Below are 23,899 nucleotides of genomic sequence, written 5' to 3' on the forward strand. Positions count from 1 at the left end.
CGGAGGATACCGTGACTGGGCAACAATGCTCTCGTTGGTTCATTGTGCTGACCCAAACCACTCCCCCCACCCCCCGGTCATCTCTGTTTCGTGCTAATTAATTTAATCCTGTAAGCAGGTGTAAGCCTGCTTGTTAAAGCGCCAAGTCCGGTCTGCCCAGAGCAAAGTTCGCGCGAACACAGCCTGGCAATTGTGAAAGGGGAGAATGAAAAGTGAACATAAACAACAACAGTGAATTACCCGAACGGCGAGCGGAAAATCCTGTTTAGGGACCAGACAGCAGGGGGTGAAGAATAGGCTTCTCTTTTCCCTTCCTCTCTCTAACTCACTTTCTCTCTCTCTCTCGCTCTCTCTCTCTCTCTCTCTCTCTCTCTCTCTCTTTCTTTCATCTGTCTTTTTTCTTTTGCTGTTGGTCGCTGTATGCATCATCAGTATCTCTGCTTTTCACTCGTTATTCACCAGGCAGAAAAGACACCAAGAAAAAGGGGACGCCCTGTTTTTGGACCCCGATCAGTGTCCACAGAAGTCCCCCCCCCCCACCTCTCTTTCTTTCTTTCGTCCTGTGCCTGCTTTTCTTCTGGCAACCCTTTCGCGGCACGGCGCACTGAAGGCACGCCTCGCGCCGCGCTCCCGTCCAAGGCCCTGGCGCGGAGGAGCGGGATCTGGCGAGCGCACACGCGGCGATGCCGCTGTGGATGGAGTTAGGTGGAGGGGGCGCCAAGGGGGCTTTTCAGACCCTGCCACATCGCGTCCAGCCGCGGATCCGTTTTCCGGTGTGTGATGGACTTCCAAGGACACCCCCCCCCCCCCCCGGCAACGGCCGGAGAGGGGACCGGGCCAAACAAAGGAGAGGGGAAAGAGAGGGGGATGAATATCCCTCCCTCTCTCCCTCTCTCTCCATCCTTCAGATGTCTGGCGACAGTCAATCAACTGCCCTGAGTGCTTTTTTTCCCCACCTCGCCGAGCTATCATGATCCCGATCGGCCCAAAAGCACATCCTCTTTCAGGGCCCTGAGCTCGACAGCACTTTGCTTTTCTCCTCGTCCTCGTCTTTTTTAGTCCTTGTGTCCTTTTTTTTTTTTTTTTTTTTTTTTTTTGTTCTTCATAAGGTGTCAGCAACACAAGTTCACCCAATACATTCCTTTCTGCTTGTAGCGCAACAAGCTATTGAGCAGAGATAAGCCCCTTTTAGAAATGAAGGAGAATTTAATTCAGCTCTGAGTGACAGCAGGAAGATTTATCCCCTCCGCAGACAATGCGGGCTTTTCGGGGACTTTAATCTCCTCCAGACAATGGCATGTTTTTCGCCCCTCGTCCTGGGCTTTTCCCACGATGCACGCTGATTAGCGCCGGCCGATTGGACGCTGGCCATTATCTCTCATTTTCAGTGAATCGTCCGCGTTTGCGTGAAGAATGGCAAAGGCGGACCGGGACGGAAAGGGCGAGAGAGAATGAGCAGGGGGAGAGAAAGAGGGAGGATGAGAGTGGAGAAGAAAGGAGAAGTTTTGTGTGCCAAGTTCATTCAGCGCCCAAGACGTGTGGATGCCGGGTGAGGTCAGGAGACACTATCACAGACGCAGGGAGAAAGAGAGGTGGAAACTGAGAGGAGAGAGAGAGAGAGGGAGTGAGAGAGAGAGAGAGAGAGAGAGAGAGAGAGGGAGAGAGGGAGAGAGGGAGAGGGAGAGAGAGAGAGAGGATGAGTGGCATGTAGACCATAGGGACAGGAAGAGAGCAGTGCGAGAGGGTGGAAGAACAGAAGAGAATAAATAGTAAGAGAAGAATGAAAGTTGAAAAAGGACTGAGATGGGAGAGAGAGAGAGGGAAAGAGAGAGAGAGAGAGAGAGAGAGAGAGAGAAGTGAGAAAAGAGGGGAAAAGAGCAAGAGAGCCCTAGAGAGAGGGAAGAAAGAGAAGAGCATCCTGGACCGCAGTAAGATCTGCAGCTCCCTCCCAGAGGTGAGGAATCCAGGAAACCAGAAGTGAGAGCGCAGAGGGGGGCGGAGCGTTGGACGGGCTCGCGTTGCTCCAAAGTCTCCTTCTGCACCTGCGCTGAGCGCCAGTCAAGCCCTCGCTGAGACGTGGATCTCTAAGGCTTCCGTCTAGACCAAATCCATTAGTTTGAGGTTGGGGCCAGTCGACTTGCCAAAGCACATATATCACAGCTTGTAAGACGGCAACCGTGGACGGAGTACCACGCCAATCTGGAGATGGGGAATGTGCTTAATGAATATTGATAAAAAACCAGACCATAAGCTCAGGTATTGAGCAGTATTGATCGTAGTAAGTGAGCAAATGTGAGATGTATAGATTTAGTGAATTGGCTCTATTTCAAAAGATAAACTACACGACTCAATCTGGAGATGAGTAGGTACTTTGTGATATTCATGTATGTTTAAACACACGCCGAAAAAAACTCTCACATCCTCCAGTGCAGCCCCAACCCCCAACCGCACACGGCTTCAGCTCCCACACTAGCATAATATTAAATCACCCCTACTTCACTGAATTCCCCAGCCTGTCAATCACACGAAAGCAAATAAACAAAATCGGAAAATCTAAACTTAGCTGATCTGAACTCTCACTGCATCTTCCTCGCTTTTCCAAGACTCAGGAACGCCTGCCCACATGGTGCAGAGAGTCCCTGTCGTAGCAGCCTGGGGGAAGAAAGAATCCTGCTCCTGACCACGAGGCTGGGTGGAGAGACAACCCCCTACCACCCACCTCCACCCTACCTAGCGGAGCTGCAGGCTTGCTGTGGTGAGGAGTCTCTCAGGGGCTCCTAGCTGCAGAAAGGAGCTGCTATAAACACTGACCTCCGAGCTGACCAAGCACATCTCAGCTCGAAAATACTGGACTAGTTCATTTTTTGGGTGGATTGACTGGCTAATTATGTTATAGATTTAATTTTAGCATTCTTGTGGAATGTTTTAATGAATGTGTTTGTGGTTCATTCTGTTTTGTGGTACAGTCTTTAGGGGTTCTGCTTCTCCCAGCCAGTGTTCATTGCTATTGCCCAGGTGAATAGGAGTCTAACTGCAGACTGGATGGAATGGGAAACAGGAAATTCTCTAGCATTGTTCCTTCTGGAAATCCCTGCCTGCATTCATACCTGCTGGTGTCAGGCCACAAATCGTGCCCCTTCAAATCTATTCACCCCCAGTGCTCAGCGAATGCCTTCTAAGAGAAAGGGTCAAGAACCTATTAAATACCAGCTTTGATAACAATGACCCCCAGCCATGCTGCCCCGACCGCTACATCCACCCCCGCCCCTTCTCATCACTCTTTCACGGCCTCAGAGTACATCCATCTATCTTCCCTCTTTTCCCGCGCTCCATCCTGTGCCGGGGAATTTCGCATTCTGCTTATGTTTGCGTGTGAGGCCGAACGCGAGCGAGCGTGAAACGCGACACCCAGAAACGGCCTGGCTACGCGCAGGACACGTCGTCCACTCGCACAGACTGAAACCGTTCCTATAAACTAAGGAATCCATTCGATTCTTCCGGTTGGTATAGTGTAGTGGGGGTGGGAGGATCCCAGTGAAGGCAATGAGTCCTTGGGTAAGACTCCTAACACGATGTTTGCCCTGCCTCTGTAACATGGTTGAACCTGTAAATCTCTTTGGATAAGAACATCTGCCAAGCAAATGCAGTTTTGTCTGCTCATAATTGTCCTTCTTGGTAAAACGGTCATTTAAGTGTTTTGTCTCCATGGTGTCTGCTCCCGCTGTTTTACCGTTTGCTACGCCTGGTTCCACGCGTGAACTCTTCGTGGTTCAACGGTGGTCACCGTCTCTGCGCAAATGCGAGTTGGAGCGCTCGCGCTTTATTTCTTTATTTCTTGGCAGGATGACTATTTTAGTGGGACGGCTCCCTCTCCCCGCAGCCCTGTCCTGTCTGAAATAGTCTGCGCCTTGACGAGCACGCGCTCGTTCCCTTTCCCAGCTATAAAAACAGGGCCGCGCCGAAGATGCTTGGAGGATGTGGTTATTATTGCGCCGAGGCCAGTTTCAGTAAATGATGCTCCAAACATAGCCTGAAAGGAATGACTCGCACTCCTGCTCATCATTCCCCGTTTGCACAAGCCGTGAGTCAGCCAGAGTGAAATTATTTGTTCCAGAAAAAACAGCAACAACCTCTCCTTCCCTCTCTCTCTCTCTCTCTCTCTCTCTCTCTCTCTCTCCGATACTCGGCTTGAGTAAGTAATTCAAACAGCATGGCTGTAGTTTGCTATGACATGTTTCATTTTGGGGCTCAGATCAGATAGGCATCTCCATTGCCAGCGTTCTTTGGACAGAAGGGGGGGGGGTGGATTTGTGCAGACTGGGGAAATGGGTTTTGCATGGGCCAAAAACGACTTTCCTGGATGTTAACGTCTACTCTACGCTCGGCTTAAATGGGCCGTGGTCCCCAAACTGCTTGTCAAAGCCGAAGGGATCGTCCATGTAACTAAGAAGAATGCTCTTAAAACCGGAAACTAGCTTCCCAGTCTTCCTAATGATGTAATCACTAACGGAGGGTGTTTGTAAACCAGTATTTCTTTTTCTTTTTGAGCAGATTTTTGCATAGACAAGAGATAAATATATAAAAGATAAACAGTTTATTATCTAAAGGATTCAAAGTCTGTGGTTAAATTCTGTATTTTAGTGGGCTACTAGAGTATTGCCATTCTAAGCCACAAATATGACTGAAGAGCCAAGAAGGAACAAAGCATGTGAAGAAGAAGGGGGGAGAGAGAGAGAGAGAGAGAGAGAGAGAGAGAGAGAGAGAGAGAGAGAGAGAGAGTGAGGGAGAGAGAGAGAGACAGAGAGAGAGAAAAGGGGGTATAAGGAAAGTGAGGGAGGGATAGCAAGAGGGCAAAAGATGTGAGAGAGGGAGCAGAAGAGAATGGCTGAGGGAGGGAGAGAGAGAGAGAGAGAGAGAGAAAGTGAGGGAGAGAGAGAGAGAGAGAGAGAGAGAGAGAGAGAGTGAGGGAGAGAGAGAGAGCAATGGGTGTAAAAGCTGCCAGTGACCCGCTGAGGTTTAATTTGGGTGAGAGTGCAGCAGGAAGCCAGAGGCAAGCCTACATGTGCACATGCGCAAAAAGCAGACACACACACACACACGCACACACACACACACACACACACACACACACACACACACACACACACACACACACACACAGGGGAAATGTCTCTTTGCCCTTCTGCCACCTTTGGTAAGGACCATTACTTCCACCCACCCGTTGTCCCTGATGGAACAGCAGCCTTATCAACTCAAGTGAAAAAAAAAGAAAAACTACCCCCCACAACACCACCACCATCTGCCCCTAGCATACACACACACACACACACACACACACACACACACACTCACACACACACACACACACACACACACACTCACACACACTCACACACACTCAGATGGCAATGAGATCAGAAAGTCCACGTGCACTCAGTCATCAAAACTTTACAGAATGTGTAAGAGAGCAAGACAAAATGGATCCATTTGTATGACATTATGACACTAAAAAGACAAAGGTTTCTCATTATTCTGCATCTTTATCCTGAAAATCTTGCTCCAAGAGAAGGTTCGAGTTTCTTATATAAGTTCAAGATGAAAACTGATGCTATGATTTAGTAGCATTCAGTTTATTTCATTAACTGATTCGATATGGTGGTGTGAGCTAACTAACATATCCAGGAAGCTGGGACAAGATCCTAGGGAGGACTTTTACTTTCCAAACCTCAAACATCCTCTGTTTAGGCTGATATATGGTTATCTATAATCTAAGGTTCATAAAAATTAATGTTGAGACTTAGTGTGCCAGTCAGTATCTGAGAGAAACTGCAGCTTTAAGCCTTGTGGGGCTGTGCTGCTTGTGTGTGTGGCTACTGATGTTGGCACAACATGCTCCTATTATATGTCTGTTCACTCAGGCGCAGTTTCTGTCCAAACTTCAAATTTACTGCCTCTTCCTTACACAGCTTTCTCCACAGCTCCACCATGCAGCCTGTTTGGCTTAGCACGCGTAAAAAAAAAAAAAAGGGCTCGCGTCCGGACACGACTTATGTCCCGCCGTCCCAGTATTCAGGATATTTCAGAATACTGGGTCGTGACGGACACGGCCGTCGAGGCCGACTCCGGCTGCCGGAGCAACTGCGGCGGTGAGGCTGGAGCACGCTCAGCCGAATGCCTCCAAACAGGTGAACAAACTGAACAAATCTAACACTCCTTTAAAAGGACGCTCGACTGGGCCGAGCGTCGCCAAAACAAACCGCGGAAAAAAGAGGGAGGCTGGGCCGCCTGGAAAAAATAAAGCGACGGCTCCGAGGAAGGCCAGGAGGAGCCCTCCCAGACCGCCAGCGCTAAGCGGGTGATAATTGCCCTCGCTGCTTCAACAGCTGTACAAGCTGATGTGCTCGCACGGGGGGAAGAATAGCCCCTTTCAGACAGACTCGCTGTCCCCCAGGTTCTGCCCCTGCCCAGCCCCCCCGGCCCCTCAATCGTAAACACATCGCTCTACCCGTTCCTCCGCGCTTGCATCTCCAGCCGCGGTGGCGCGCCATCGCGCCCGAGCCTCGAGGGCTTATCGTGCCGCCTCGCGGCCTATTTTTCGACCCGAGCTCCGTGGGATGACCGAGTGACACGACGGGAACTTTCCAGAAGTAGCGTAACCTGAGACGGACGCAGGAGAAAGGCCCCGGGCTGTGTTCGAGGTCAAACGCAAGTGGGGCCAAATTGGATTTGTCTCTACCTGCCTCGTATCCCAATGAAAAGGGTAATTACCAATGTCTGGCTGATTGAAACAATAGTCCCCTAGTGCGACAGATAAAGAACTCCAGCCAGAGGCAGGCAGACAGAGTTCCTCCACTTCAAAGTCCTTCCGAGGACCACGAACACAAACGGACACTAACCTGATTGGGTATCCAATTTAGGTGACCGCTGCATGAACATAATTGAAACGGGTGAAACAAAACCAGTTGTAGCGTAACCCTCCCACCATTCACCCTTCGCCCCCCCCAACCAACTGATTCGTGCAGAGAGTCTGTCATGACATCCCCAAACACAAAGCATGACCTCCTCCGATTGGAAACGGACCTGAGATCTGAAGACAGACCCCCGCCCCACCCCACCCCCGTAATTGAATCAAGCTTTGCGGGCGCATCGGTAAAGTCTGAGAGAAAATAAAGAAAGAAGAGGAAAAAAGCCTTTCACCACAAATCTCGTTATTGCTTCTTGACTACGGAAGAAGGCAAGGTCACTTTCATTAATGGCCCCACTGCGCAAAGCTAACTGTTAGCCGGCAGAAGCGGCCTGCGTAGCTTCTCCACTGACAGTGGAGACCAAGGCCAGCCTAGGATTTCCCACCGCTCCCATGGAAAGGAAACAACATACACACACTCAAATTATGCCCATGACAGGTAATGGTGCACAGTCGTGGCACGCCAGGAGTACGCTGAGCTCATGCCAGTTGTTCTGCGATGCCAGAAGGTGGGGGGGGGGGTTGAATTCCCCTTCGGGGGTGACAGGACATGTCCAGCAGAGCACAGGTGCTCACACTGCTCTGGGAGGCACAAATCATGGCCTCTGCACTAAAAGCACATTCCTTTTTGTTAAGAGTTCTTCTCTCTTTTATCGTTAGGGGTTTCGGATGTTTTCTCTAGTGCTTTGTTATCTGAGTGGAAGCAGATTATTTTGTTGGAAGCAAACATGAAACAGAAAATATCCGAACCTGTAGCGAGTCCAGAAACCATCGTGATTCTCGACACGTTTGAAGCTGTGCTAAATTGTCAAGGCAGAAATCTTGATTTAAATACACAGTGAAATGTACACTATTGCACATGTATACAAACACATACACGCACACGCACACGCACACGCACACACACACACACACACACACACACACACACACACACACACAAAGACACATGCACAAGCATACGGGCCCCTCCAATGTAGGTTAGCAGTTGCTTGGCTGGAAGTGAAGGAGTCATTCTAAACCCATAACCCATCAACAGACACCTTTACCTTCAGGCCTGAAAATAAACAGGTCATATATAGACACTTCTCTCCTCTGAATCTCTCCACGACTGACGTGCACAGCCAGTAAAACCGTCCTATTTATGTACTTTCATACTGTGAACACCTTTTTTCACCACCGCACAAGGCGACGAGTAAGCCATCTCACACCAGAGCCGGACACACACACACACACACACACATACTGTAAGATACCCTCCCACTCACATTTAGTTTTTTATTTTCTCCATCACATTTATGGTGTAAGACTTGTAGACTTCTAGGAATATCCTACTGCTCTGCTCCACACACACACACACACACACACACACACACACACACACACACACAGTCAGACTGTGTCCATACACACACTAAATGCCCTTTGATCCTGGAACACCTTGTCATTGTGCTTGCTACGAGGATCAAACGTCTGGTGAAAGGTTTGGACCGGTTTGAGGGGGAGCTGCCGTGACAGGTGAAAATGTAATCGTCTACACGTCTCCAGCCACCCGCCACAATCACTGTCATCTCTCACCCGCCTCTCTCTCTCTGTGTCTCTCTCTCTCTGTGTCTCTCTCTCTCTGGGTGTCTCTCCAATTCACTCACTCTCACTCACTCATTCACACACAATCCCACACACACAGTCTCCCATTCACTGCTCCCTTCTACTTTTTTCCACACACACACACACACACACACACACACACACACACACACACACACACACACACACCAGAGACATTGCATTTGCCCCCACATAGCACTTAAAAAGTCTGTCTTGCTGATGGCTGCCATCATGAACCTTTCACTCAAACCCTTGACCTCCATAAGAAGAAAGAAGTCATGACACTTTGTGGCATTCTGGGAATGACCTTCTAGGCTACACGTCCCTGACACGCTGCCTTGAATTCCTCTTCTACATGGAATAGCAGGTACACCAAAATCTGAGTTCCCTGTGCTGCCCAGTCAGCTCATAATTCTTCTTTTGTTAATATAAACGTGGGAACCATTTCGTCCAGGTCTCACTTCGGTCACACGCCGACGCCGTCACACCATACCACACGTGCGGCCTTGACCTCTAGCAGCGGGTCTCTTATTTGTCAACGGGCGCATTTCCGCCACGAACGCCCCACCCACCCCCGCCCCCTCCCCCGCCCCCCAATCGAGACCAGGTGTTCTTAAGGAAGGACAAACCTGATCACATTAGCCGTTCGTTACTTCCTGTGTCAGTTCAGTAACAAACGCGACGCAGGCCTCGTTGCCGTGAAACAGCTGTGGCAGAGCTCGTGAGCTGTGGCGGAGGGGGTAGTTGTGGAGGCCCGGGGCTAATTTCCCGCCCTGAGCTATGTAATCTATGGCCGAGATTAAGAGAAAGGAGTTATTCTGGAGTATTTTATTAAAAGGCGCTTTAGGCGCTGGAAGAAGGGGCTTAACTGCTTTCCAAACAGCGTGCTATACAATACAAGACAAACATTTGCTGTTATTGCAGCAAACTCAACTCAGATGTGCAGCGGGGGCTTTCACCCCTCTTCTTCTTCTTCTTCTTCTTCTTCCTAGTGTCATCTTTTTTTGATGGCCTCGCAGAGAAGTGCCTTCAAACCAAGCCCGCCCCTCGTGTGCAGGTCCTGCCCTGAACCAGGCCCAGTAGCTCAACAGCCACGTGTCAGGAGAACGCGCGGGAATCCGCCACCTACTTTTAATTAAAGCGCGCCAGGCGGAAGTGCATGCTGGGAAGAGTGCGACGCACGTTACATGGCCTCAGAAGTGACAGTCATTTGAAAACGAGAGGCAGCACTCTTCCCAGTATTGTGAGATATTACGTCATCTGTTATTACGTGAGGACGACCCAAGTCTTTCTGAATCAACCTACCCACAGCAGGAGGTAGGATGAGAATGAGGGATCTAGGGACAGGTACTCAGTATGATGGTATAAAAGTCCTGGATCCGGTCCTGGATCCTGGCACTCTGCGTCTGCTGACGCCGATCCTGGATTCTGGCACTGGGTCTCTAAGGACCCTTATAAGCTAGTTAAGCATAGTCCCAAAAGATGAGATGACCACCTGAACAACATCTTGAGAACTCTTCTACTGGCTCGAGATGCTTTTGTCTTTGAAGAGATTAAAGACCAAAGAAATTTAGCAGCGCCGCACGGCTCGGCACTGAATGCTAATTCAGTCTTGTTGACACCTAATTGTCCAACCATTTGTTCACTTTACCAATTACTTCGAATCATCAGTGTTGCATCGAAGACGAGGGTGGACAAATTCCACCCCCCAGGCAATCGCATATCCAGGGTTTGATCCTCTCTCTGGATGTGACAGGCCAGAGGGACGACAGGCCGTGCGCTCCAAAACAAGTCAAGCCTGAGCCACCTGACATCCCGACATTCTAAATATGTCAGTCACAAAGTGAAGAACAACAAATGGAAGGTCACTAAACGACCTCAGGTGGCACCGGGAGCGTGAAGGGAGATCTGACCACAGCCTGTCAACCTACACTTCACTAAAACCAATTACTATAAGTGGGGTTAGGCCTTTGACGTCACAATAAGGCAAATATTTGCCGAGCTGTCAAGTCTGTTTTAAGAACTCTCTCACTCTGGCGTTCTTAGATTGGGATTTATTTAAACGGTTGTGCATATTACAGGTTTGAGTGGTACAACTGGTATCAAATTTTCTAGCTGTCTTGTGCTGCTCTGCCCACGTGAATTGAAGCCGTTATTTGTCATAGTCAAGAGATATGCCACGGATAGGTTATTGGCTGTTCTTGGCTGACCATCTTGGGAATATGTTGCAGTCACTGCCAGAATGTGGGCCTTCGTGGGACAGTTTCCCACCAGCTTCTGCACCGTTGAACACACCACAGCACTAGCGTCTGAGCCTTTGACTGAAAGCTGTCTTCAAGAAGAAAACATTTCTTTTGAATAACTTACTCCCAATTAAAACTTTAATTGACATCTTCAAAAAGCCTCAGAGACATTTGCGAATGGTCAACTAGGAGCATACGAGAAACCCACACAGGCTGGCATGCTAACCGCTCATAAAACAACTAGGAAACCGGATCTTCATTTTACGTTTAACTGGAGGATGTGGCTTGACTTCATGGAGAAAGAGAGAGAGAGAGAGAGAGAGAGAGAGAGAGAGAGAGAGAGAGAGAGAGAGCAGAAGTCACAAATTACTCTGTATGTGTGTGTTGGAATGACAGCCCTGCCAGACCAGGGTCTCAACACCACCAGGCTGTATGCCATAGCACTGTGAGCACAAGGGCTCGTTGAGGAGAAGGGAGAGGAAAACAGCACGAAATCTGGGTGTTGCGGGTGGAGCGGGTGGAGCAGCCTCGTCTTAATGGACAGTTGTATAGATGTGTAGATAATGCAGTGATTTGTGTGGTTTACGATGAACTTTACCTAAGCTCAGCGTCATCCCCGTTATGTTTTAAATGCCGTAAGGGAACAGAGCTTTCACAGAGCAGGTCGGAGGAGTTTCCACACATGCGGCGAGGTGGCCTGAAATCGAAGCTTTGGGGTCGCTTACTCTATTCCGACTGAAGTAGTGCACTCCTTAAGATCGGAGGGGAACCAGGAAATGTGTGCGAGAAAGGCAGACGTGCTTCCTGCTCTGCCGCCTGAGCCGTGAAGAGGCCTGGCCGAGGCTATGGGTCCCCTCCTCCCTGTGGCCCAGCAGTGGTGCATTATGGGCCTCGGGCTCACGGAGGGCTGCAAGAGTGCTTGCCCCTTTCCCCTTAGTGGAGGATGAGAACCTAGCACAAGGCTCACTCCTCTGGGGACCTCCCAGCTGATAATGTCATACAGACCAACAGAGCAATTTGTTTTGCTCTCAAAGCTCTGCCTCTCTCTCTCTCTTTCTCTCTCTCTCTCTCGCTCTCTCTCTCTCTATCCGCTCTCTCTCACTCTCTCTCTCTGAACTGCAGGTGAAGGAATATCGATCAGGAGGCTTTGAGACAGCTAAGTGGGGTTTAATATGTGAAAATAATCCACATTCGCAGATTTCATTCACTTGATATGATTCGTTTCGATGAAGAAAACATTTTTTGGGTAGCGTTGCTGACGCCGGACATAACCACGATACAAAGGGAAAACGGATCTCCAGTTTATCCTGTCCTTGGCCTATGAGTTGTAAGGGAGCCAATCAAGAAAGAGGCCAGTCTGCAGGAGCTGTGTGCAATGACAAAAACAGATAATACAGAGGCTCAATAAAAATACCAGTCAGGGTTTTACCATGATTGTCACAGCTGTACTTACATCCATGGCTTAGGAGGGTTTTGACTCTGCTGAATGGGCGGTGAAAGTGTGTGTGTGTGTGTGGGGGGGGGGGGGTGAACCCAGTAAGCCCCACCCTATTTTTGACTACAGTACAATATTCTGACTAGTTTTAGGGTAAACACTGAAGTAAGGGGTGGTGTTCTTTGGGAGGCCTAAACAAGGCCAAAATCATGATCATGGACTTCTGCTACATACTTCCACAAACTCGCTGTGTGACCACAGGCCCCTCCCCCCCCTCCACGATCCTCCGCCCCCTCCCTGCCCACCCCTCCCCCTCTCTGTTCCTTCACCCCGCCTCCTCCTGATCCCCCTCTCATCTCCTTTTCAACAAGAGCAGTTTGTCAGGGTCAGAAAGCAATTCAAAACCCCTATTAATGAGCGAGGGAGAGCAAAATGTGGTATGGGAGGTGGGACAGAAGAGATGGTGGGGGGTGTCTGCCATCAAAGCCGACGAGAAAAGAAGGCCAGGTGCTTGTGGGAATCGCGGCCTTTTGCGCCGGGACGGAATCTTCCGCGTAATTAGCAGGCTGGATGGGGGCCCTCTGAAGCCGGGAGGATAGCCCCTCGGAGGGCAGCAATTTGCACTTCTACAGGGGCCGCAGAGGGAGGAGAGCAAGCAGAGGAAAAGGGAAACTATGGCATCTTTTATCGGGCTGGACAAAGCTGCCGCATCCTTTCAAAGGGCCGCGCCGAGTCTTCCAGAGCAGAGGAAGAGCGAGAGAAACGGGCGGACTGGGAGAGCGGAGCAGGGCGGAGGGAGACAGAAAGCAGGAAGAAAGGGGATTGAAGAAGTGGACAGCAGTCGGAAAAGGGGCACGGATGCCAACATGCAGTTCACAGAGCAAAAAATAAAAAAAAACGGGGGGGGGGGGGGGCAGGAGAGGACAGAGGAGTGTGTGTGTGCGCGTGTGTGTGTGTGTGTGTGTGCGCGTGTGTGTCTGTGTATGAGAGAGAGAGAGAGAGAGAGAGAGAGAGAGAGAGAGAGAGAGAGAGGGGGTATAGAGGGTTCTGACATACAGCCAACCAACAGACACTCCCAGAATTCAACAGGCCTCCAGTCCACCAGTCACAATCTTAAGAACAGGGAGAGAGAACCCAGCAGCGAGCACACACTCGGAGCGCAGCCTCCAGTACACACCAACTTCACAGCATCAGTAAATACATGACTGCCTGTAAAAGCCCCTTCTTGGGAATATGTCAAACCTGAGCAGCAGTTATAGAACCATCAGTCATAATGAACACAATATCTTCCTCATATTATTAGGTGGAAATAGCAATTGTGGTACATGCTTTTATTTCAAATTGGTTATGGGGAGGTAATACTACGCTGGATTTGTGATTTGCTGACTTGCCCATGATGTTAAGAAAATAAAATGCAATGCACTGAAAGTATTTTAACTTGTTTGTACTAATGTTCCTTTGTTTTTTGATAGTTTCATATTTTGTATTATACAATGTGTATCCCAAAGGAATCTGTATCCAGAAACTGTTAAATCAAACAAACCATCAAGTAATAAGCATAATTTATTTATTTAAAATGTCTTTTAAATTTCATGAACTCAAGGTTTTACAGAGAAATCAGCTGAAGTTTTTGTCAGCCCTCAACTGACCAAACTTTTGTGCTTTAAAAGACTTTTGTCTTTAAAATCGTTAACTGGTGTCACACGCTGGTCAGAGCGCGCCCACGGGTCGGGTGGTCAGCCGAAGTGGTGAGACAGCCAAAGGCCAGATGGATCAGAGATAACGGCTCTTCAGCTCGGAAGAGTCCGGCCGGCACAAAATGCCATTTGTTGTCCATCACTCAGAGGCTCGGGGTTTAGCGCCGGGACTGCGCTGAAAGGCGCATTCACACGGGATTGCACGCGGGATGTTTTTGCAATTCAATATTTTCACGCGCAGCCTCATCATTGCTATGGAACCGGACCCTCGCTGGATAAACCCGCTCTTTTCCACGGACAGGCAAATCGCAGGGAGAGACTGGGGTTAATAGCCCATCTTGAAATGTTTTGCTGGAGCCCTGAAAACCCCTTCTCAACGTTTCACTAACAATCTGAGTAGAGGTTCTAAGGTGCTTTTTTTCGAGACCGAAGAGAAAACACCCACATGCCACTACGTTTACGTCCACAACCCCGAGCTGTGTTATAGCTAAAACTGAACTTGGTTCCTGGCTTCATGCCATGCCAAAAGAATCCTTTGTAGTCAAAAACATAATGACCTTTTAAGCTTAATATGATAATATTAATGCTACTATCACTACCACTACTAATACTACTACTACTACTAATACTACCACTACTACCACTACTACTAATACTACTACTACCACTACTACTACTACTACTACTACTACTAATAATAATAATAATAACAACTATCAGGCTGAAATCTGAGGCTGTAATAAATTGATAAGGTCCTCGAGTCTTAAATAGCCCACGTAAAAGAAATGGCTGCAGCTTGACGGTTTATGTATTTTTCCAGTAAGCCACACTGTAGTTAATGAAATTTAACACCCCAATAGCACTGGCCCCTCACGGGAGAACAAGCGCCTCATAATCAACATGCCACTGCTTTCATTTCTTTATGAAAATAAATTGCAGCCAGGGAGATGGGCTAATTGTGGTGCATCGTGGGTAAAAAAGAAACACAACCATTCACATAATTAAGCCAATTTTCACAGACAGGAATAGTTGAGGAGGAAGTCAAATAAGACCCCCCACCCCCACCCCCTTTAGTGATATTTTCAAAAAAGAAAAGTGCAGCAGTGAGCAAACAGAGGCGGACCGTGCCTGCCAAAGTCACCACGTAATGACGTAATGACGGTTCAATTACTCTGAATCTCAACACAGGCCAACTTCACTGTCTGCTTGTTAAATAACGACTGCTGAGATGACAGTCCACATGAAAGACACCTTAATCAAAGCCAATCAGAGGTTCCATGTCAAAATTAGAAAACAGGACTCCTTGTACTAGACACAGACACACAAGACACACACACACACACACACACACACAGCTTGTGCCACTGCAGTGTTACATGCCCATCTTTTTCTTAATGACAAGTGACAGAGGAAGGAGGAAGATGAGTGAGAAAGATAACTTTGAGCGCCGGAGCCTTTGAAAGTGTAATCTGTGGCCGACTTTAAAGCGGCCGGCCAGCCACACTCTTCTGGGGAAGCCGCCCTGTTGGGAACAGCATTCACTTGCTTATCACCAAAGGATGGAACATCAAAGACTGAAGAAGTCATGTCTGTCCAAATATCCCACGGGCCAGGGAGGATACTGACTCCCAATCAGAGGGGAATTACTGTACAACCTCTCAGTGTGTGTGTGTGTGTGTGTGTGTGTGTGTGTGTGTGTTTGTGTGTGTGTGTGTGTTTGCCATGCCTGGGGAGCACATGCATTGTTAACATCCCAACAGATGCTGAAACCACCAGTCTCGCCTGTTGCTGTGTGGGAAGCGTGTTTTCTTGATCGCAAGTGTGGCTCGTCTATTGAGCGCTATCTATTCTCAAGTCCACATAGTTACACACCATTTTAGAGATGTGCTTGAGTTCAGAGGTCAAGGCAGCAGTAGCAGGCAGTACTCCCAAACCATATGTTAGTCAGATTAGCATTAGTCGGAGGGAAAATGAATGCACGTGGTTCCTTCACATGCAATTAAACAAAGCGCCCATACCGGCACTTTTGCATGACCTCTTAAGTTCAGCTTAGTCTGCTACCTGCCATCAGACATACAGCAGCTACGTAGCAACTTTGCTTGCTAGTCAGTTGTGTATGAACTGTATTGGAGATTACTACATGTGCAGTTAACCTCAAAGTGTTTATCATTTCCATATAATATTTTAGCTCTGTGACCATGAAAGACAGAACAGGAGAGACACTTGAAGGTGATTAACCAAGGAATCAATATTTATGGTAGGTAAATATGTGTCATTATTGATGAAAATTAAAAGTTTGCATTACATTAGAGTATGTAAGAACATCAGGTCATTTTTTTGTTGTTGAAAAAATAACAGTCAATAAGACAAGACTACCTAAACAGTTGTTTTAATGGTATAGAAAATTCCACGACAGTGTGATGGTTTTCGTAAAATACTGGTCCAAAGCAGAGTCTTCTTTCACTGACTCACATTAGGCAAAAGTCTAAAATGTTTACTAACAACTTGGACACTTTAGTATTATTCAAAATTTTAAAGGGTCATTTTATTCCTTCCCTTTTATAACCCTGCAGAAATCAAATGTGGAGAAAGTAAATATGTTTGTCCTATTTCATGAGAGGTCACCTGACACCTAGAAAGGAGTGTGTGGATGTTTCTGTACAGAACACAATGCTGTGGGGTTGCAGGTAGAAGAGCAAAGCAGAATCTAAGGAGCTAATCTGAATTAGCATACACAGTACTTATATGTAAATAGAGGCAAGCGTCAACATTCGAGGTCCTGGTATTAAAATGCACTCAAATACTTAAGTAAAGAATAGGACTGGATTTGGTGAAAAAAACAAACAAAAAAAATTGCTCCAGACAAGTTTTAAATAAAAGTACTTAAGTTTTGTCATTAGTAATTCCTGCACTTTCACATGTATTAAAGTACACTCACATTTCCGTTCCATTTTTCTAGGGTCTATGCCAAGCATCCACCCCTGACATACAGAGGAAACTTTAACTGCTAAATGAATTTGATCCACCCAAGATGTGCTCTTGCTCATCCTCAACTGCATCAATTAGACGCGCTAACGTGAAACCTGCTGAACGGAAACTTCACTTGCACTTTCTGGACCGGAGTTACGACACCGAGACGTTTTACGGCCTAAAATTAGCAGCACTGAACACATGATACTGGGTTAATTATTTCCCTGTGTGCCCCAACTCCAGTTAGCTGAGCTCTACCCTGTGGGCATGTGCACTGTGCCAGGATTTATTTTCTCTTTGTCTTCTTTTCGACGTCACACGCGGCAGCCAATGGGCTTTGCTTCTAGAGGTTTGAATGAAGGGGACGGTAGAAGCCCCTCACCACTGACTGGAGACCTGTGATGGTCCTCGTGCATTTCTGAAGATAACAGATCAGTGTACATGAAGAACCGGAGCGTGAGACCAGCATCTGAGGGCGGTGGACGTGTTGTGAATGGGACACGATGCCTGGTACATGTAGTTGGTTTTTTGGTTTGTTTTTTTTGCTACTCAGAAATAAAACATCCGAAAATTGACTGCTGGCTTGATGTATATAAGGAAAAAACTTCTGGTGAGCTTTTCGCTGAGGGAGCGTTGTGCACATAAAATGTAAATGATACATCTCAAGAGTCCTCGAACGTGTGGGCTGAGCAACGCCATAAACAAACAAATCAAAACCCTGTCAGCTGCAGCTATCGCAAGAGGTCAAAAACCGCACCGAGAGGACGAACATTAATCAACCCACCTTGTTACGGCATTTTTAAATAGCAAAAATCACTAGCCTACTGTTTATAGTTCAAATGCAAACAGGAAGAGTTTGGGGGAAAAAATACTCCAGTGACACACATTTTTAAAATCCAAAATAAACAACTGACATATACTGGTACGGGAGTGAATGAGTTGCACATGAAAGGCATAAGACCAGAAGGAGAGATCAGGCATTTGTGAAGCACCTTTGGACAAAAAAAAAAAAAAAATACCAAGGACGTCCCCCTTGCACAGTGGAGTAGCTGCAGACGGTGTAGGCTGTAACACGATAAGCCTCTCTGGCTCTCTGGCATGGCTTTAACTGTCTTGTAATGGCTGTCCTCTTTCGGCTGCAGCCAGCATGCCGCCCGACTCCGTCAGCACGGGGAGCCGGTCGACATATATCCATGCCGTGCTCAAAATAAAAAATAATAGTCCATTAAAATTAAGAGGGAGGAAGGAAGGAGTAAGGACGTGTGGGTGCAGAGGTGAAGAGCGGCACGTGATATTCAGCTCATCTCTGACGTGTGACGTGTGACTCAGTGGCTCAGTGTGCAACTGAACCTGGCCTTATACTGCTTGAAAGCGTGAGCGCTGGTCGAGAGGGCAGAGACCAGCGCAGCAGGGAGCAGTGGTCCAGGTCGCCCCGGAGACGCTGGAGGAGGGACGTTACGCTCAGGTGGACAGGAGCAGCCTGGAAGCTCCATGCTTTCTGTTCTCTCTCCATGTTGGGGTTAACTAAGCCGGCCGTGTGTGTGCGTGCGTGTGTGTGTGTGTGTTTCTGCATGTATGTGCACATCCTGCACAAAGCATTCCTTGCACATTGAGCTGAATGTTACCACGTCAGAACCAAATAAAAATACCACCATCAGCTTCAGACTGGTCTTTGCGTGTGTAACTTGAATCAGTTCCTCAGCGATAGATGACTGAACCACGCACCTGTCTGCGCGGACGTTATTCTCATGGGTGTGTAGTCACACACATTCCCACAGTCATGAGCACTCACAACACACACACACACAGTCATTAGACCATTTTATCACCATCCTGGCCAGGCTTATGAAAGTGGCACTTAGATTGGTTTTCACAAGATCTCCTTATCAAAGACAAACCTACACCTCTGAGATTATGTGAGGGGAGCTATATGACTTACACACCATTACCTCCAAGCACAAGCTCTCAAGTGAAAAAACAAACCAGATATATTCTGAACATATGAATCCAGCTACCATGACTATAGACGTCAGCCATTTTGATTGTGTAAATCCAGTTGTCGGTGGTGACGGCTTAAGTCTTCTACCAGGCCTTCCACACGGTTCCCATCACTGTTTTACAGTGTTATGGCTTGATTTTATTACATCTGTCAAAACATCATAGGCTGCACAAGAGCCTTGTGATTTGTGATCCATATTTTTCTCTTCAAAGAGGGCATCACAATGAAAACAGTTCTGTCAAACAAGTAATCCAGAAATGTCTGATTAAAAAAAAGTAATAACTTGACAACGCTGGATTTGGAATTATGAGGCCTGGTGGTCTGCATTTACGCAGCTACTTAACGGGCGCCCGCCAAACTTGTGTGTGTTGGAACTCTATCGGAGAGATAATACAGAGCCGTGCGTTTGGATATCAGAACGCTGTACGTACCGTCACACTGCCGTTTGAGGAGGCAAAATGCCAATTCAGTTTCTTCCGAACATTAACCTTACCCTTAACCCATGAACCCTGCCATATACTCATATATTCATGAGCCAGGACGCAACGCTAAAGCTGGCAACACATTCGTTGAGCGGCGTAATTGACGCCGGAGCACCGGTTAAACCACTGCTGTCCTCGCCTGCTCCTCCGCCCAAGCGCAACAGACTTGACCCATGTCTGCAGGCTGGGTATCTATAACCCATTAGAGTCTGCATAATCCAACTGTCAATCCTTATCGATGACTTCATAAAATGCGCTGCGGGAATATTATCATACAGATGGCTGGCCTTCGGTGATTTAACTGCGGTGCCTATATTTGGGATTGTTTTATAACTCACTTTAGCGAGTTAATTACGGACTCGCATTTGAATTTCTTAGAAAGGTACAATTTAAGACAAATAAAGACATAGGAGTCTAAAAAAATATCAGGAACGAAATGTAGAATGATGCGACGCATTAACCAGACAAGCATAAATAAGGCAAATAGCACGATGCGGCGTTTTTCACCTGAGAACATTGCGCTCGTTCTCAAATAGCAGCCCGCAGACCAGGCTCTTTGCGTCGTTGCAGAATAACGATTAAAAATCAAGAATACAAACATGCATAACATCATCAGTGCTTTGGGGTGATTTTGCAAAGGCAGTGCAACACTGTTTAATTCATAGACAAACATAGGTTATGGAAAAAAAGAATAATATTAATGAGCCAGCCCATTAATTAGTAATTTTCTTAAACAGAAAATGTAAATAATGTGAAGTGCAACTGTGTCATTGTGCGAGCTTGTGATAACCCTCCGCCTGTTTATTGGATGCGTTAATCGATGGAGAAGGTGTTATGTCACAGAGTGGACGCCGTTGGTACCTGAGGTTAGCTGAACACCTAGTACGTCATGTAAAGGACTTTTATCTAATTCGTTCGTGTTAGCTGCATAAAAATATTTAGCGAAGATTACAGACTACGATAGATGGCATAACCTAATTTGTACAATAAAGGCAGTCCAGTTACAAGGGGCGCGTGGCAGCTTTTGTACCTGTCTGTGATCCCTCTGTGTTAACCCTGTCCGGTCGAATCTTGAAAATGTAGTCTAAAAAAAATTATTTTCTCCTCATGAGAAATTTTAGCATTTAGAATAAAGGCATTTTATATTAACACTACGTATATTCACACGTTACACTATTATTGCTGCTGGCGATTTTATTATTATTATTATTATTATTATTATTATTATTATTAATAGTAGTAGTAGTAGTAGTAGTAGTATTAGCAGTATTATTATTAGTAGTAGTGGTAGTAGTAGTAGTAGTAGTATTAGCAGTATTATTATTAGTAGTAGTGGTAGTAATAATAATAATCATCATCATCATCATCATCATCATCATCATCATCATCATCATCACCGTCCTTTTCATCATCAATGACCCGAGCAAGGATCTTTTTCTAACATTTTTGCCTGTGTTTGTCTGTTCATAGTGTGCTATTCATACTTTGTTAATCAAAATAATAACAGTAAAAATATTTTTATGCATCTTTAAATTATCCTATCGATTGTTATCTATGCAACACCGTTTTATCGATGCTGTAGCAGCCTACACTGCACTACAGACAAAGCACATCCGTGTATTATTATACCTGTATTGGAAAAATGAAACCCTTTGGAAGAAACCTATTGAATAGATTATGGCAGATCGAGTGATTTCTTAAAGAAGTTTTTAAATGAAAAGACAGGAAAAAAAATAGCAGGCAAACACTAGGAGAAATTTAGCCTCCGTGACAAACTTTCCGACAGGCCTGACCTATGTGCTTTCGACTCGGCTTTCAGCCGTCCATCGCAATGAGGAGTAATATCCCACAGTGTTGTCTTCAAATTAAGTTATTCTGAAAATCAGGCATGGGTGTATCTCTTGCGAGAACAAGTCAGCTGTTCGTACCGAAGGTCTCGGGCACACGGTTGAGTTTGATCGTACTTTCATCTTCTGTAGTCGCGTAGTGCTGAACAAATAAGCCGCCTAGAGTGGGTAACTTAACAGCGAGCCAAGCCAAGGATTCAAAGCAACAGGCCCGACGACTTAAAATATTCGTTAATTTGAACGGGAAACATTCAAAACAGAAAAAAACATGCATATAGTGTTGCAATGCCCACTTCACACGTGCCGTTTTCGAGGAGATCCGCTGCTATATCGGAGCGGGCTGGCTCCTCGCGCGGTAATATGGATCAACAGGTAATCGAGCACGTTCTGTTATTTTATGGGTGAAAAATAAAATTACATGCGCGTACAGTAACGCGTGCATATGAGTTTGCAACAAAATGCATAATACAAATCGAGGCTTTCTGGCAAGAAACCCGCCTTTTACAAACATTCGTTGTAATGTATTTGACTAGTTAAAATAAGCAGGCTGTAGATTCTTTATATTCATTTAGACTAATTTAAATGTTGTCAATAGACAAAAGACAACGATATTTACGGGAGTAATATTTGCAAAATACAGGTGGGTTTTTATGTAGTTTAATTATAATGAACAGAGAGCACTTACTTACATGGCAGAAACCTTGCTTAGCGTAATTAGGGTACTGAGTGAATGAATGGGCCTAATTAACGTCAGACGTTTTTCGTAATTGCACCAGGTTACTGGTGAACATGTCCGAAATTAAAATATTTGCTGTGGTTATTGACTGCAACTGTACGGACTACTGCGCGGAGCAAATGGGGCAAACGTAGCAAGCTGGTAGTGAAAATCCCGAACAGAAATTCATGTGCTTAGAAGCCAGTGGCTACAGTACGGGGCTTCATGCATGTGGAGGACTTGTAGCTGCAAAATGAAATTTCTTGCCTCAGTCCACAATCGAAACTCATGTTAAAGTGAAATCCAATAGGCCCACACGTGGAAGCTAGGCTGGGAACGCTCATTCGGGTTAAAACGGCAGCACGCAAAAACCCTGCAAATTATGGACATTTTACTTCGATCAAATTTCCATCCCTCGAACGTGAAGCGTATTTAAGATATACACAAAATAATTCCGTGCTTACATCGCAGATACAAGAGACGCTATCACGATAATGACAGAAAATATGGTAGAAAGACAAACAGACAATACTCAAGTACGTCAGGCTGCGTACAAAACAGTCCAGAGACGGATTACAAACTTTTCCCTTGCGAAACAGTCCCGAAAAGAGCAGATTATTTTCTTGCACGACATACATTATTGATTTGCCATTTCCAGACGAAGAAACAAGAGGGAACAACGCAATGACCAGGTCGGAAAAGAATTCATAAATGCAATATCTTCTAATATAAGGGCGCTTAAAGAATTATCCACATAGACATTTGTTACAAATTCACTCTTCTCTATCGTATCCACTTGTCAGGGAGAGAGTTCTTGAGAGCTACTCTTTCAGTGTCCTGGGGTCCCCATGGCCATGCGTAGTGCGAGAGCGCCCACTATTTCAAAACCCAGGAATATTATTTCACAAGACCTGGAACGACTCAATAAAAAAAAGTTACTATCCCTTTCGACAACTTTTCACTAACTTTCGTGCAGCGATTCTCCACGGTTTCGCGACTTCACGAAAACAAAAGAGTCAAACTACAACGTCGTGTTCGCACGGAATAGCAGCGCGTTTCGTCTGCTCTCCTTATCATTGAACTAAACCACCAGCGGTGTGTTGTTCCATCACATATGAAACTTCTGACGTTGCGAATAAGCGAACTATGGCAGCAACCAGCGAACAGCCTGGGCATGCGGACTAACACGATTTTCAGCTTTTAAAATCAGTTGAAGACAAAAAAGAAATCGATGCGAACGAAGATGGGTTCTCACCAGGAACTGATCAATGAAAATGACACATTGGTGATCTGCACGAGAGTTCAAAGTACCGAGCGGCCGGTTGAAAACGAAAGAAGGGAATAAGGACCTACTTTTGGCTAGTTTTCTCGCCCTCGCCTTGGATCTCATCTTGTCGGGTTGTAGATTCCTCTCGTCCTCCTTGAGCTCAGAAGCAGCAACAACACTATCTTCATCTCACAAGCATTGTCAGTTTGGACACCTTCGCACATGCGCACAGGCCATTCAATCTGACACCCTCGTCAGGGCCAAAAAACTTTCCAATGTATTCATCATCATCACTTTTTGTCCTATCGTCTCTCCTTTAGATCACTTATCTCTTTCCCTCCTCCTCCCTTGCTCCGCACCATCTCGGACCCCCCCCCCCCCCCCCCCCCCCCCACTTCTTTAAGAGGAATAAGTAGTATTTTTCGCGAACCTGCGGAATGCGGTCTGACGCTGGACGAAGAATGCTTGACGGGGTCAAGGTCGCATCCCTATTCAAGGTGATTCAAATATTTCATTCATTCAGACAATTTTTGCTACATTAGGGATTAAAGGAATTGATCAAAATGAGAACGGTAATGTATAAAAAACATTTGTTTCATTGTTTTCCTTATCAATACTTGCTTATTATGATGATGATGATGAAGATATTATTATTATTATTATTATTATTAT

The 23,899-nt window shown here is 46.5% G+C and overlaps 1 protein-coding gene across 8 annotated transcripts in view; it reads right to left on the minus strand.

The window, feature by feature from the left end:
- Nucleotides 1–23,530, minus strand: part of prdm16 (PR domain containing 16) — a 185,812-nt gene extending 162,282 nt beyond the window's left edge. For 6 of the 8 annotated variants that reach the window (XM_035536253.1, XM_035536259.1, XM_035536258.1 and 3 more), the window contains exon 1: nucleotides 23,314–23,529. In XM_035536253.1, the coding sequence (XP_035392146.1) occupies nucleotides 23,314–23,350 (37 nt within the window). In that variant the 5' untranslated portion in view covers nucleotides 23,351–23,529. Of the gene's footprint in view, nucleotides 1–23,313 lie in introns of all 8 variants that reach the window. The other 2 variants (XM_035536254.1, XM_035536260.1) reach the window with 2 other exon arrangements.
- Nucleotides 23,531–23,899: the final 369 nt, after the last annotated feature.

Source organism: Electrophorus electricus, chromosome 18 (assembly GCF_013358815.1).
Source record: "Electrophorus electricus isolate fEleEle1 chromosome 18, fEleEle1.pri, whole genome shotgun sequence".
Taxonomy (NCBI): Eukaryota; Metazoa; Chordata; class Actinopteri; order Gymnotiformes; family Gymnotidae; genus Electrophorus; species Electrophorus electricus.